Genomic DNA, 16,256 nt, shown 5'->3' with positions numbered 1-16,256 from the left:
AGTCATATTGCCTTGGTCCAAATCTGACTATATTAAATGACCTATTGAGAATTCTTTTACTTTAATAAACTTACTAGCCCTGTGCAATCTGCCAGGAGGCTGGGCCTTTCTGTGCCTCGGTGGCCCTTTCCACCCTATAGGTTAAGAACCCCTGTGAACCAATCTCCCAGAGCAGTTGAAGGTAGCTGTGCCCTGTAGGAGTATGGCATAGCCTAGGATCTCCTCAGATATGCTCTGAACTCTAAACTCTGCAGGACTAGAATGTGCTGGATGTAGAGTCCTAGAAACAAGCTTAGCTTTTCTGCATATATATAACACTAGCCACTAAAATTTCTTTTTAAATGTCCTGATTACTACATAAATATCTCTATCACAGCCCATATTGCCCTTTAGAAAATGCTAATGATAATCTTATCCACTCCATTCACCCTCTCCACTCCAAAAAGGCCTTCTAGCCTAAGCCTAACAATGGTAAACTCACGTCTTTTCTAAATGTCACCAGAGCTGAATTTCTAAGGTGTATCACACCAACACCTCAATCCCAACATAATTATAGGGCAACATTATTTATCTTCCATTGTTTCCTGCAGCCCTTTCTTCAAACCTTCATCTCCTCAAAACAAGCGCTGGGTCTTACAATAAAAAACATTAATTTTCTCAACTTCATTATATATCCTGTTGAAGGTTAATTTTCCCTTCTACCTGGAGAACTCTGAAATGGTCTTGCTTGTGATTATCTTCCAAACAAAATCAATAACCAACAAATAAAGCCCAGGTTCCTTAACTGTGGAACTTAAGACCTCTCACCAACCCAACCCCAACCCCATTTTCCACCCGCATCTCAGGCAAAGTGACCCAACACAAGTTAGTCATCCAATCCTTCTGCTTTGCTCATACCACTTTTGCCACCGGAAATGCCTTGGCCCTTCTATATGCATCTCACTCATTCTCCAGAAGCATCACCCACTCTGTGAATCCTTCCCAATGTCCTTCAAGTAAAACTTAATCTTATTTCTACCTCTTAAAACTTACCAGAATTGGGTTAAAACTTGCTGGACTTTGGGCTATGCAATACAGAACACCTCCACCTCAAAGAATGTTCTATTATACAGAGCTGCCGTAGGTAATGTTCTCGAAGTCAGTTAACATTTTTACCTACTTTTAAAATCTACATCTGCTTTAACAGTAAATATATGGTTTTATTTTGAAATTTAACTTATAAACCTTTAAATATTTGACTAATCAGGAATTTTTCTTGTATGTGGTTTGAGGCAGGGATCTAAAATTTTTGGGGTGCCTGGGTGGCTCAGTCAGTTAAGCGTCCAACTTTGCCTCAGGTCATGATCTCACAGTTTGTGGGTTCAAGCCCCGCACAGGGCTCTATGCTGACAACTCAGAGCCTGGAGCCTGCTTTGGATTCTGTGTCTCCCTCTCTCTCTGCCCCTCCTCTGCTTGTGCTTGGTCTCTCTCTCTCTCTTTCAAAAATAAATAAATGTTACAGAAAATTAAAGAAATAAAACTGTTTTGCACATCTTGAAAAGCTAAATAAAAGTTGGTCTCAGTTCAAATTACAGTTGACCCTTGAACAACAACGGTTTGAACTATGGGTATTTTGTGATACAGTACAGTACTATAAATGTATTTTCTATTCATTATTTTCTTACTGACAATTCTTTTCTCTAGCTTACTTTGTTCTAAGAATACAGAATACAAGACATATAATGCATAAAATGTGTTGACTGTTTTTCAGCAATGCTGCCAATCAACAGTAGACTATTAATAGTTAAGTTTTTGATTAGTCAAGTTACAAGGAGATTTTTGACTATGCAAAGGATTGTCACCCCTAACCCCTAAAACTGTCAAGAGTCAGCTGTATTCATCCTTTTTTGGCTCATACATACACACACTACTGTTACAACTTCTTACAGAACAATCAAATGTCACTACTGGAATGTCAATCTTCACCACATGATACAGCACTAACACCTCAAACAAGGCATAACTCCTGCAAGTATGTGGAAAGTCCACATTTTCCTTAGCATATCATAGAAAATCATCAATATCCTATCACTACAAAGCAAATTACACTCCACAAAATTCTTTAATAGTAAGCCCATTGCACTAAAGAAAGAAATCCTTAGGTTTTCCACCTTGCCATCAACTTTATTGGTTTGAATACAAGCGCAGTAAGAAGAGTTCAGACTCTAGAATCCGTATAATCATTATGGATCTGTCCAAATCCCTTCTCGGCCGTTCTAGCTGCATGACCTCTCTGCCACTTAACATCTCTGAAATTCTATCTGCTTGTCTCCAAAATGGGGAAGTTAGGGCATCAGCCTTAACAGCTGAGGAGAGCAGGAGAAGGTCACGGTGGCAGAAGACGGCTCCTTCTCCTACCAAAAGCAAAGATCACTCTGCCGAGAAGTCCCAGGATCATTCTAAAGATAAAGGGGCCACCAAGTAGTCTAGCGAGAATGATCACCGCAGGAATAAAGCTTGGAAGAGATGCAGTGCTTCCATGCTTCCTCTGGTGGCAGCAACACCAGGTCGTGGTCCAGCTCTACCACCAGCACAGGTGTGAGCAGAGGCCCTTGCTCCTCTTTAGCATCTAGCTGCTGGGGAAGTTCCAGCGTGCCCTGCAGCTCCAGCTCCAGCTCCAGCAGCTCCTCTGGCTCACAGAGTCCTAGGCATCGACATGACAATAGACGGTGCTCCCACTTGAAATCCAAACCACCCAAAAGAGGTGCAAAGGAAAGGAAAAAGCAGAGTCCTTCCCCTAAACCAACCCAAGTGCACATCAGAAGGCTCACTAGGAACGTGAGCACAGACCACATCATGGAGACATTGTCCACCTCTGGGAAAACTTAAATGATTAACGTGCTTGTTTCTACAACCTCTACATCCTTTCTAGGATGCACCCCCATCTGTCTACAGGCTAAGCGTCTATGGAGTCTGAGAATCCAGATGAACGAGGTGTTGGACAAAGGACAAATCAATGGTCAAGAGATCACTGGCACAGCTGTGCTGGCTCCCTGGCCTAGGCCGCCCCCAGGTGATTCAGCCCTCCCAGAAGAATGCAGCCACCCCCGACCATGTGGTGCCAGTCACCCCCACAGATAAAAAGACAGAGTTCCCTGAGGCGCAGGCCTCCCCATGTGCCGGGGATGTCACTCCCCTGGTGGCTGCTGTGGCCACAGGAGCTGCTCCAGCTCCAACTCCTCCCGATAAATAGGGCCACCGAACCTCTGCGCTGTGACTTCTATCCCATCCACTTCAGTTCTGTCACTTTTCTAAGCAAAACAGGATTGGTAGGGAGGAAAGAAATTCCTTATTCAAGGTTGGCCCAAACAACAGCAACTGAGAAATTTCCTCTGACAGCAGAGTTCCAGTTGCAGGAGTATTACTGGTTTGGGGTTGTGCCCATAAAGATGCTCTCCAGTTTTCAGGAGCTCATGAGAGAGTCACTTTAGTGGCAAAGCCATCAAGGACAAGCAGGGTAGCAGTGCGGCCCCAGCCTGGGGGTATGATTTTCATATCCACAAATGACGGAGGTCTAATCTGGTGGCCTGGTCATGCCCTTGCTTATTGGTCTGCAGGATCTCTCAGGAAGGAACGCACTTTTGAGCAGCTGCTGTTCCTGCTAGCCTGGCCCTGCTCCCCTGCTCCAGTCCTCTTCCAATGTCTAGGGTCAAACACTCCGTGTTAGTTCCCGAAAAAGGTTCTATTTTTACATGTACTCATGCACACACACCCACATCCCAGGTCTGCGTTTCTCTCTGAAATTGGTGAACAAGTTGAGAGCCAGCTCTGCAGAGTCATAACTGCACACACCCCTCTATTGCAGCTGTTATTCATGGGGGGGTCTTTTGCAGGTTACCTTGGCAATATGTACAGTACTTTTTGGCTTTTATTATACAGTCAGTACTGTAAATTTTGTTTTTGATTTTTATAACTTGTAGCATTTGGGGCACTGTGGTGTTTATACTTTACTGTGTAGAGTGAAAGGAATGTGTTGAATAAACCTGGGATTAGAATGCAGATCGGAAAAAAAATGAATAAAATGGGGAAAATTACAGCACCTACCTCATACCTGTTACCAAGATTAAATGTGGTGATCCACTTTTAAAGGGCTTATATCAGAGGCTGATACATTATAAATAATATTAGCTATTATTATAGCTCCAGTGAAGCCCTGGTTTGAGTCTCATTTAAAAATATACAAACTGGGGCGCCTGGGTGGCGCAGTCGGTTGGGCGTCCGACTTCAGCCAGGTCACGATCTCGTGGTCCGGGAGTTCGAGCCCCGCGTCAGGCTCTGGGCTGATGGCTCAGAGCCTGGAGCCTGTTTCTGATTCTGTGTCTCCCTCTCTCTCTGCCCCGCCCCCGTTCATGCTCTGTCTCTCTCTGTCCCAAAAATAAATAAATGTTGAAAAAAAAAATTTTAAAAAAAAAAAATATACAAACTAATTTGCTATAAAAGTTCTGCTTCACCTTCTCAAGCTATCCATTAAAATCCAGTCAGCCATCTTCAAAATCATCTACCTAGGAGGAATAAAAAGCCCTACTTCCATTCAAAAAGAACAAATGAATGGGGGTCAATATGCCAAACAGCACAAATCGAAGGATTTTAAAAATAAAAGCTTATGCCAAGTAACCTAATATTCACATGTGAAGAAAGCCCCAAGAGACTAAGTCAAATATTAGGGCCTGTTCGAGAACCTAGTCCACTACTTTCTAATTAGTGTAAGCTTATTGCAGAAAATTAGAAAACAAAGTATGGCAAAGAAAATAAACATCTGTAAATCCACAACCACCATCCCCACCAGGAATGGCCACTATTAGCATTTAATTAAATACTCCTACGGAATTCTAATAAATATAACAGGTCCTAAAAAACACATAAGCTGAAATTCAGTTTGTTTCTCCTCAACACACCGTCTGAACAACATTCAGGGGCCGAATCACCCCACTAGGATTTTTACATGGAACAAGGATAGAACAAGCTATTAAAAAGAAACATATCTACCACTCCCCACTCACCAGGAACTTCCAAAATTTGCACAGAGCCTGCACCCAATCTTTATCTATGGCAGGAAGCCTCTCCTTCAGCCAAACAGGTCAAGCTCCCACACCTTTCATATGCCAGGCAGTGTACTAAGCATTCTACACTTGATTTTCCCAGGTACTCGGAGAAAAGAACTATTATGGACCCAATTTTATAAAAGAAGTTAATGCGCCCTGAAACATAACTGGTAAATATCAGCATCTAAGATTCAAAATCAGTACCACCAGGCTCCAAGTCCCATATATATCTGCTTCTCATACTGCCTACCAAAACCCTTAAATTTATTCCCACTTCTAAACCTTCACTTAGACCATCCCAATCCTGTCCTCCATGTGTTTTAATCCTATGTGCTCAAGCCCCATCCCTGCCTTTCCTCATCACTCCATCCCCCAAGCATGCAACCTCTCCTCTGCATTGATAGCTTAAGTCTGTACTTAATAACCTGTCCACAACTGTTCTTACTCTCTTATGCTATTTACTACTGCTTTATCTCATTCGTGTTTCCACCTAGAATGGTTACACCTCTAGGCAGCAAGAATCTTTATCTTGTACTTCCTCTCTATGCCACACAACTCCAAGTCAATGCTGCTAAAAACAGAGACTTGGCTACTTGACTGACATTACTTTTCCTCCACTCCCAGTTACAGGTTGCTTTACATGAAATTAACTCAAATTAAGTTCAAGACTCCCCTGTTCTAATAGTTACGTCCTAGAAATAACCATCTTTTTTTAGGCCAGAGAATAACATCATTCTCCCCTTCCTGGGTAAGAAACACTACTGACCAAATATTTATGCACATTCTAATGCGATGTTATGAACAGCTGCAATCAACACAGATCCTTAAAAGGCAGTTTCATGTTTATAAGAATGTGTAGAACTGCTCAGGATATTAAAACAGCTGTTGCTCTAATTCGCTTTCTTAACCAATATAAGAAAATGAATTTATCACAGAATCCATAATAGTCTTTAGACTATCAAATAATAGATTTAAGCAAAAGCATCATGGAAGAGATTAATCAGACTATCCTCTGCTTACTTATCTATCCTCTGCTACTATCCTTCTATCCTGTGCTACTGCTTACCCTCTTACCCCTGAACTAGGAAGTACCTCCAAAATTAACATCTAACAGACCAAACAGCTCACACTTAAACGATACACTACTCTCAAAGCACATCAAGTTCTTTTTCTTAATGTACTTTTTAAAGTTTATTTTTGAAAGAGAAAGAGAGAGAGACAGAGACAGAGAAAACTCAAGCAGGGGAGGAGCAGAGAGGAAGGACAGAGGATCCGAAGGAGGCTCTGTGCTGACAGAGAGCCTGTACAGGGCTCAAACTCACCATGAGATCATGACCTGAGCAAGATTATGACCTGAGCTGAAGTCGAACAGTCAACCAACTGAGCCACCCAGGCACCCCTTTTCTTTTTTAAGTAAAGTCCACACCCAGTGTGAAGCCCAAAGTGGAGCTTAACCTCATCAGCCTGAGATAAAGACCTGAGCAAGATCAAGAGTCAGACAAGTAACCTACTGAGCTACCCAGGAGCCCCAACACAGCAAATTCTTGAGGCATTAAGATTTGCACATTAAAAGCTGCAAATTATGAACCCTTAAGGCAAACTTCAATAGCTTCATTTTATTATCCTAACATAATCCACTAATGAATAGGATTAATTAAAAAAATACAAAAAGGTAGTAACAGCAATACTAGAAAATACTTGGCAATATTTACTGTGTCTGGCTTTATCTTAAAAACGTTGCATAGGGGCGCCTGGGTGGCGCAGTCGGTTAAGCGTCCGACTTCAGCCAGGTCACGATCTCGCGGTCCGGGAGTTCGAGCCCCGCATCAGGCTCTGGGCTGATGGCTCAGAGCCTGGAGCCTGTTTCCGATTCTGTGTCTCCCTCTCTCTCTGCCCCTCCCCCGTTCATGCTCTGTCTCTCTGTCCCAAAAATAAATAAACGTTGAAAAAAAAATTAAAAAAAAAAAAGTTGCATAGTTTTAACTCATTACAATCCTCACAATTCCAGTGAGAGAAATCACTTATCTTCCTGTTACAAATTAATCCTTTATATTTGTGTAAAGTATCCTGGCAGCAGTACTTTAAGCATATACAGCTGACCCCTGAACACAGGTTTGAAATGTGTGGGTCCAGTTATGCATGGATTTTTTGATACAATACAGTGGTATAAATGTATTTCCTCTATGATCTTAGTAAGATTTTCTTTTGCCTAACTTACTTTAAATAGAACATATATACAAAATTAAGTGTTAATCGACCATTTACGTTATCAGTAAGGCTTCTGGTCAACAGTAGGCTACTAGTAGTGAAGTTATTGGAATCTTTTTTGACATACAGATTTTTGACTGCACAGAAGTCAGCACCCCTGAACTCCACACTGATATACAGGGTCAACTGCATATTCTATGCCCCAGCAATTTCACATCTGGAACTCTATCCAACAGAAATAGAAGTACAGGAGCGCCTGGGTAGGTCAATTGGTTAAGCGTCCGACTGTTGATTTCAGCTCAGGTCATGATCTGAGGGTGGTTACATTGAGCCCAAAGTCCAGCTCAGCGCAGAGCACAAAGACTGCTTGGGATTCTCTCTCCCCTCTCTTTGCCCCTACCCCACTAGCACCCTCTCTCTCTCTCTCTCCCTCTCAAAATAAATAATTTTTTTTATAATTACACATTTAAGAAGGTAGATTCCTATCTATGGATGTCTAAAATATATGTGTAGAAATTTTACAAAATATAGTATGATCCTATTTGTTTAAACACACCCACTCCCCTATGTATATTTGCAGAAGTCTGGAAAAAAGGTATACAAGGATACACAACAAATAACAAATAATGAGAAGGACAAGAAACTTTAGCAACATAGTGTTTTTTTGTTACAACAAACATGTATCTTGTTAAGTCAAGAAAAAAAATGTTTTAATGTAGAAAATCCAATTCAAGGGTGCCTGGGTAGCTCAGTTGGTTAAGTGCTGACTTCGGCTCAGGTCATGATCTCACAATTCATGGGTTCGAGCCCCACCTTGGGCTCTGTGCTGACAGCTCAGAGCCTGGAGCCTGTTTCAGATTCTGTGTCTCCCTCTGCCCCTCCCCCACTCGCTCCTCTCTCTCAAAAATAAACATTAAAAAAATTTTTTTTTTTAAATTTAGAACCTAATGGCATAAAGTTCCTGTCAAATAGTCTACCCACTTTGTATACAAAATTGTATTTTAGCTCATTAGTGATTCTAAGGAACTATTTTCACGTTTTCTGCAATTCAACATAAGAGGGTAAATGGGATAAGCAGTCTGAACTTTAGTTAACGAAGTAACTTGCCTTTTCTTTGAATCCAAAAGATCCAAGATCCACCTGCTATAATTAGCTCTACATAACATGCAAAAACAAGAACTTCATAGGAATACTTTCCTCGCACAAGTATCAATTATTGATCTCCCAGTTAACCAGAAAGTACATACTTTCAGCTTTTGCTCTCTCAAAGGCAGCTAATAATAGACAATTTGGTCTCTTCAAATTTCTAATATTTCTAATGTTTTATTAGGAACTAGGGCCACAAAAAGGGTCATATAAACAATTCACACAAAGAAATTATTTCATAAGTAATTCATTTTTCTATCCTATACACTGTTCTTTTTGGAAAGTATAGCCCAATTCTTTCATAATGTTTGGCACTCCAGTAACATTTTCTTTCCAGAGCTTTAAGGTTGTACCCTTTCTACTGTAATAATCCCACTAAATATAAAAATAAGCTTTTCATCTTATTCCAAAGCCTATGATCAACATCAACTTGGATGCTCCTAATTTAAAACTCCAAAATTTATCTCAAAGCCACCCACACTGCCCCCCGCATGATACGACACTAGTGGAGAGCAACATCAACTCCCCCCATGGAATAATATTGCAATAACCTAAGTAACACCCTGCTTCTTCTCTTCCCCTTCTCAGATAAATCCATTCTCCACAAAAAAAGGCAATCATACTTTTAAAATTCAAATTCTATCAACTCCTACTGCACCTAAATAAAAACCCTTTAACATGATTTACAAAGTCCTGCCTCACTCCAGTCCATCTATCTCACAACATTCTCTCAAACGGCTCAAGAGTAGTTATGATCTTCTCAGGCAAGTGTACCAAGCTCTTTTAAATGCTTCAGGTCTTCATCACTTGTTCTGGATCAGCTCCTGGATCAGCTCTTCCTTAGACCCACCCATCACCTCCATGTAAATTTCTACTCATCCTCCAGGGCCTAACTTACATTGCACTTCTTTAAGAGTATCTTCCACCCCCACCACACATCCAATTTAAATTAGGTGTCCCCACCCAGGCCTCATCATCATATTCTATACTTTCCTATCTAGACCTTTACCACAGTTAGTAGTGACTTGTTTGTTTAGCATCTGTTTTTTTCCCCATCACCCATGCCCATGACAGCAGGATCCTATTTATTTGTCCAGAGTACCTCCAGGGCTTAGCACAATAGCTAACATATAGGAGGCACTCAATATTTCCTAAAATTTAGAAAACCTGGGGCACCTGGGTGGCTCAGTCAGTTGGGTGTCCGACTTTGGCTCAGGTCATGATCTCACTGCTCATGGGTTCGAGCCCCACGTCAGGTTCTGTGCTGACCGCTTGGAGCCTGAAGCCTGCTTCAGATTCTGTGTCTTCCCCTCTCTCTGCCCCTCCCATGCTTGTGCTCTGTCTCTCTGTCTCTCAATGATGAATAAATGTTAAATTTTTTTTTTTTTTTTTTTTTAATTTAGAAAGCCTGTATTTAGTGGAAAAGCAAGAGTCTCTTCTGGACAAAAGTTAACTGGATCCTCCAAAACTGATTCCAAATACTGTTACACCTACAATTTGAAATGAGGTAATTCCAAAATAGCCAACTCTCCAAAAATTGCATCTCATTTCCACTATCACATTAAAGCAAACCTACATCATACTCTCTGTGTGCCTGAGACAAAAATCCATTTTTCCATAACTACTATAAAAAAAAAAAAAAAATCAACCTTTCCACTCCCACCTTCTACTTTGGGACATCAAAAAAGAACTTTAAACTAAGCAAAATCCTAGTTCAAAACATATGATATCCCTAGAAATTCCTGGAAAATATAAAATATGGGTTAAACAGATAAAAAAAAAATCACTCAAGGGGTGCCTGGGTGGCTCAGTCTGTTAATCATCCAACTTCGGCTCAGGTCACAATCTCACAGTTTGCGGTTCGAGCCCCGTGTCGGGCTCTGTGCTGACAGTTCAGAGCCTGGAACCTGCTTTGGATTCTGTGTCTCCTCCTCTCTCTGCCCCTTCCTGCTTGCACTCTCTCTCCCACTCTCAAAAATAAACTTTAAAAAAAAATTTTTTTTCAATTGCTCAAAAGTATCTAGACAGTATTTTATCATAGATACATGATGTATCTGGTCACCCATCACCTAGTCTTTGAGGCAAAATTAATTCCAATTTGGAAAGACTAATCTTTTTTCTTTGTTTTTTTATTCTCAATTTCATTAACATACACTATAGTCTTGGCTTCAGGAGTAGAACCCAGGAATTCATCTCTTACACATAACCCAGTGCTCAAACCAAAAAGGGCCCTCCTTAATGGCCATCACCCATTTAACCCATCCCCCCCACCCACACCACACCAGCCCTCGGTTTGTTTAATCTTTTTTTTCCTTAAAGCAACCCTTTTCATTCCAAACAATGGAATTCATGGTAAAACTGTTGTAGCTGTTGTCTTTTTTTTTTTTTAATTAAAAAAAAAAAAAAGCCTAAGATAACAGTCTGAAAGAAAATTCAGGAACACTATTCGTTCCAATATAGGGAATTATCCCTGGAGAGAAATCATGTTCAAAACTAGGCAAGAAAGGACCAAAAAGTTAAAAATGTGACTCAGTGCACTATCTTTACAAATGAAGAAAACTTGGATCTAGAGAAGACAGTATCAAATAGAAAACTGATGCTTAAATAGTCAAAAACAAAAACTTCAATGCCTTGGGAAGAAAACTACACGGTATCTTTCCTGGAATGACAAATTAAAACATAAAAACCACTGTTAAAAACTGTAAAAATAGGAAGGAGTCTGACAACTAATGAATACAGGATTTCTTTTTGGAGGGATGAAAATGTTTTAAAATTGATTGTGGGGGCAACGGCACAGTTTTGGGACTACACTAAAAACGATCAAACTGTACACTTTAAGTGAGTTGACTGTACCGTACGTGGGTTATATCTCAATAAAGCTGTTATAAACTATGAACAAATCGAGAAAGGGCCATCAAACCACATTTTAGGACCTGGGACGGGTTTTCAGGCAAGTGCCTGGTCTAGATAAAACAAGGGGCAGAAACTGGTCAAGTGGAAGTGTGAGCCCCTGGGCAGCAAAGATCAGACTAGTGGACAGAGCAATCTAGTTTGGCTACCAATCTGCTGAAAGGTGACAAAAGTTAGGGTGAAAAATCGGCCTTGGAACAGAAGCCCTCGAAGGGCCACCTGGCAAATAAGATAACCTAGAAAATAATAGGCTTTTTAAAAGATTTTGTCCCAGAAGAAAACAATGGATTGAAAAGTATCTCTATGGTCAACAAGCAGGCTCTTCAACCAAGGAAAGACCTGAGTGAGTCAGGATTTTTTAGAGCTGTGTCTATACTGGTCCCATAACTTACTATAGATTCTAAAAGTCAAAGTGAACCCCTGAGTCATTCATTAACAATTGCGGCCAACACCCTGGTTGGAATGCATTAACTGTGAAAGTGGAACGCTGTTAGGTGTGGATGCGCACAGAATGAAAGAGAATGACCCAACATAGTTCCATATACTAAAACGAAGTGAAAAACCAATGCGAATGTAGAAGCATCAAGAAGACACTGATTTTAAGTACTTTCTGGCCGCTGTCGGCTCCAACCAGAGCCCGAGCCTCTGGTGCCTCGGCTCCCTCTCTTCCGGGTGCTGCCCCGCCCCCACTCACGTGGGATTCTGGCCGCTCCATCTTCAGACGGCCGGCAGACACCGGATCCCGTACAATTCAACTAACTTTTATTAGGCGCCTGCTGTTTGCCAAGCTCCGAACTCTGTTCTGTGGTGGGCTCAAGATACGCTACTACGCCCTGGGCCTGCCTCTGCCCTCGAAAGGAAGAACTCGGTCCACTATACATCCCAAGCCTGCCTCCCCTCCAGGTCCTACCCATACCCTCCGCTGGTACGAGTACCCACTCACAGCCTTCGCTCAACCGGCAGACCAGTGGAAAAAGGCCTCGCTGCTGGCGCAGACACTCACGGCGAGCCGCGGCCACTGTGACCTGACACCCAGTGGGAGTTCCTTACCCACCGGGGCCTCGGTTCGAAACGGAGGTGATTCCCCGGCCCGCGTTTCCCAAGGCGCGAGGGTCTCCGACCAGAGCAGGCGCTACCTCCCACCCACCCCCTCCCCGTGCACGCGGCCGGACCGGCCCACACTCACGGCGTGCAGCGGTCGCTGTACTCGTTAGCGATCGTCTCGATGCCGCCGGCGCGGGCCACAGCAACGTAGCAGCTCTGGAAGCCCAGGTCTATGCCCACCACCGACATGGCGCCGGCTACAGTTCGGGCTCGAGCCCAGGTCCGGCCAGCGAAACAGGACACGGACCCCGGCGGGGCTGGCGCGTGGAGAGCGAGCCGCGTGGGCCAGGGGATGGAGACTCGCGGGAGACGGGAGGGTGTCCTCGCGAGCGCCTAGATGTGGGAAGGAAGCCGCAGCGGAGAGCGCTGCTCAGGCCGGCTCCGGCTCAGCGGCCGCAGAGGAGGGCGCCGGTAGCGGGGGCGGAGAAGATCTCGAAAGATCTCGTCGCGACGAGAGTGAAGCTGTAGCGCGAGAACTGCGAAGGAAAGGAATGTTCTCGCGAGACGCCGGCTCAGACGCCTTTCCTTCTGAGGTTCCGCCCCCAATTGCGACAAGCGGACGTCACGTCCAGGCACGAGAACCTCGGAAGGGACAGAGCGGCGGAAAGATGCTTGGGAAGCCAATTGAGACTGCGCACGGAACCCGCCGCAGCGACTCCCCACGGCGGCAAAGAGCACTGGGGCACCTCCCCTTCCAGAAGAAAGTAGGAGGGCCAGCATGGGGCGAAATACTGAGGGGGCGCCGTTGGTCTACTTCCGCCGTTTTTCTTTATCAAAGAAGCTTCCGGTTGTGGGAGCGCAAACTAATCTTCGAAATCCAGAGAGCCTTCTCTGCTCCCCTCGGTGTAGGTCAGTCGATAGAGGACACGGACGCCCTTGAAATGCGGCCCTAAGCAGGGCCTTGGGCAGGGTGTCTGTTGAAGTCCAGGACCGCGCCCTGTCCGGCGAAGGGCAGGAATCTTCTCAGTCCCACCGCGGTGGTTTTTTCACTCAGCCGTGCCTCACCATTCTGTAGGAACCTACGTGACTTAAATCTTGAAATCTCCAGCACATTCCAAGCACCTGTCCTGAGCTAAATGCGAGGGACACGGATGAATGACACGCTACCTAGGTCCTTTCAGACCAGCTACTAAATGACAGGATTAGTCGAGGCTAAGGAATCTCACTTTAGAGCCCCTCATTTCCGCAGTGTATCAGATTGAGGACGGGAAGCCAGCGTGCCATCGGAAACCAGCCCTGTACAATAAGCATTTCTGATGAATTGATTGAAGAGATCTCAGCAGTGGAATCTGGACCTCCAAGTCTTCAGTAATGTGATTTTTTTTTTGGTCAATATTTATTTCATGTCTTTTCCTTAAGGGTGTTAAGTGTGTAATCTTTCAAACCGCCCCCCCCAAACCTGAATCCAAAACTGGTCACAAGGATAACCAAAAAAAGGAAAAGGGATGGAAGTGGAAATTGTTATGCACAAAGTGGTGGAGACTAGGACTTTGCAGAAAAGCAAAAGTCTGCTTTCAAGTTGTTAACAAAACAACAAAAACAGCAATAGAGTCTGGGTTGCTGAGAACTACAAGAACTTCGGTATTGTTGGAACCTAGCCTGAGTAGAAGATCTCAATCTCAAAGCTAGAACAATTGGACCATTTAATGAATGAGCCAAGAAGAAAGTACATTTTCTCAAATCTGCACCCCACACACACGCACACCTCAGTCTCCTGGAGCCATGCCCAAAGGCCAGATTGTTTGCCTTTACACTTGCAAATTGCCTCACAGTTCTTACGTTTTGGCTAAACCAAATGGGCTTTGTCTTTAAAAACTAGTACTGTGGGAGCGCCTGGGTGGCTCCCTCCGTTGAGCGTCCGACTTCGGCTCCCGTCATGGTCTCGCTGCCTGTGGCTTCCAGCCTGGCGTCGGGCTCTGTGTCGACAGCTTGAAACCTGGAGCCTGCTTCGGATTCTGTGTTTCCCTCTCTCTCTCTGCCCCTTCCCCAGCTCACACTCTATCTCTCAAAAATAAATGAGCATTAAAAAAATTTAAAAGATAAAAACAAGTACTGGGTGCTACCTGGGGTGGGAGGTTGAAGTAGTGGGTAATGGGAGCAGAAGCAGCAAGTTGTTTTTTTTTTTTAAGTTTATTTATTTATTTTGAGAGAGAGAGAGAGCAGGGGAGGGGCAGAGAGGAGAGACAGGATCCCAAGCAGGCTCTGTACTGTCAGCACAGAACCCAATGGCTGGATCCCACAAAAGGTGAGATCATGACCTGAGCCACCCAGGCAGCCCAGAAAGAGCCTTTCAACAAAGAGCAGAGATGAACAGATACTCTACACCCACGTTCATAGCATTATTCACAATAAGCCAAAAGGTGAAAACAAACCAAATAACCACTGATGGAACAATGGATTTTTAACATGGTGTATGCATGCAATGGAATATTATTTAGCCATGAAAAGGAACAAAACTGTATTACATGTTACAACATGAATGGACTTTAAAAAAACATTATGCCAGGGGCACCTGGGTGGCTCATTCGGTTGAGGATCCGACTTCGGCTCAGGTCATGATCTCACAGTTTGTGGGTGTGAGCCCTGCATCGGGCTCTGTGCTGACACTTCAGAGCCTGGAGCTTGCTTAAGATTCTGTCTCCCTCTCTCTCTGCCCCTCCCCAACTCGTGCTCTGTCTCAAGAATAAAAATGTTAAACAAAAAAAATTTTTTTAAACATTATGCCAAAAGAGGTAAATATGAAGCATCCTCACATTATAATTGCCTTTTATGAAGAGAGACTACCTTGGCATTCTTGTCCAGATGATGAAGCTCAATAATTGTTTGTGTTGCTTCTCATATGTATTTATATTGGAATGAATGTTGAAATAACATTCTAGTGAAAATCAAGTTTGGTATGTTTATTTTGAAGTAGTATTGGGGGAGTTGTTGATTTTTTTGCATCTATAGCACTGGTACTTTGAATAAAAGCTTTCAGTAGTTGCTTCCTTCATCAGAGAAGAATCCTTGAGACTGGTATACTTACTATTCCCCTGCATTAGAGAACACATTTTCTAAATGTTGGGTGAAATCTTCATTGTTGTTACTCAATCAGAATTTGTGTTTAACTCCTATATGTCTAAGGACCATTCTGGAGTTTTTTGTGTGTATACTTAAAATACATAGGTAAATGGTTTTCTTCTTTTTTTTTTTTTAACATTTTCCAAAATAAAAACAGCCCTTTATAACCATGAAAAGTAAAATAGAATAAAAAATATGCCAAGTAAAAGAAGCCAGACAGGAAAGGACAAATTTTGTATGATTCAATTTATATGAGAAAACTAGAGGCTGCATTCAGAAAAACAACTTGAACAATGGAAACCTGCTTACGGTAAAAGGGCCCACAGTGACCCTGGGCTGAATACAAACATGTCCTTTAGGGGACCCACATCAAAATATCCATAAGCCCTAGTTGACCAATAGGTTACTTATACCTGGGCACAAGTACCAGAAAAGGAAAATTCTACATGTTCTCATGCCTCCTTATCTTCCCATTTTAACTATAGCCCTCCACCCTCACTGCCTTTTGGCAGACAGTCTCTGCTTTGCTGTCCTGCCCACCACTTCCCTTGCAGTGTATTCAATAAACTTCTATCTCCTTTGCTCTGCCTTGGGTAAATTCTTTCACCGACCATGCCACAGGCCTCTTCCTGAGCAGGTTGCCCCACATTTGGTGGCCCCAATCCAATCAGGACACCCCTCAAAAACCAAAATAGGCAAATTCATAGAAACAAAATAGAATAATGGTTAGCAAGGGCTTGTGCTTGG

At 43.1% G+C, this 16,256-nt stretch overlaps 1 protein-coding gene and 1 pseudogene across 2 annotated transcripts in view; one reads left to right on the top strand and one right to left on the bottom strand.

The window, feature by feature from the left end:
* The window catches only part of HSPA4 (heat shock protein family A (Hsp70) member 4), a 45,382-nt gene extending 32,512 nt beyond the window's left edge, over nucleotides 1-12,870 (bottom strand). Inside the window, exon 1 of one of the 2 annotated variants that reach the window (XM_047084570.1) lies at nucleotides 12,532-12,870. In XM_047084570.1, coding sequence (XP_046940526.1) covers nucleotides 12,532-12,638 — 107 coding nt within the window. In that variant the 5' untranslated portion in view covers nucleotides 12,639-12,870. The remainder of the gene's footprint in view (nucleotides 1-12,531) is intronic. The other variant, XM_047084579.1, reaches the window with a different exon arrangement.
* LOC124510131 (RNA-binding protein with serine-rich domain 1-like) lies at nucleotides 2,225-3,228 on the top strand (annotated as a pseudogene).
* Nucleotides 12,871-16,256: the final 3,386 nt, after the last annotated feature.

Source organism: Lynx rufus, unplaced genomic scaffold (genome assembly GCF_022079265.1).
Source record: "Lynx rufus isolate CCGP_SWC_20201006 ecotype Redwood Valley unplaced genomic scaffold, mLynRuf1.p SCAF_1, whole genome shotgun sequence".
In the NCBI taxonomy this organism is placed as follows: Eukaryota; Metazoa; Chordata; class Mammalia; order Carnivora; family Felidae; genus Lynx; species Lynx rufus.
The sequence above is the reverse complement of the archived record's forward strand: the minus strand, read 5'-3'. Positions and strand labels throughout refer to the sequence as shown.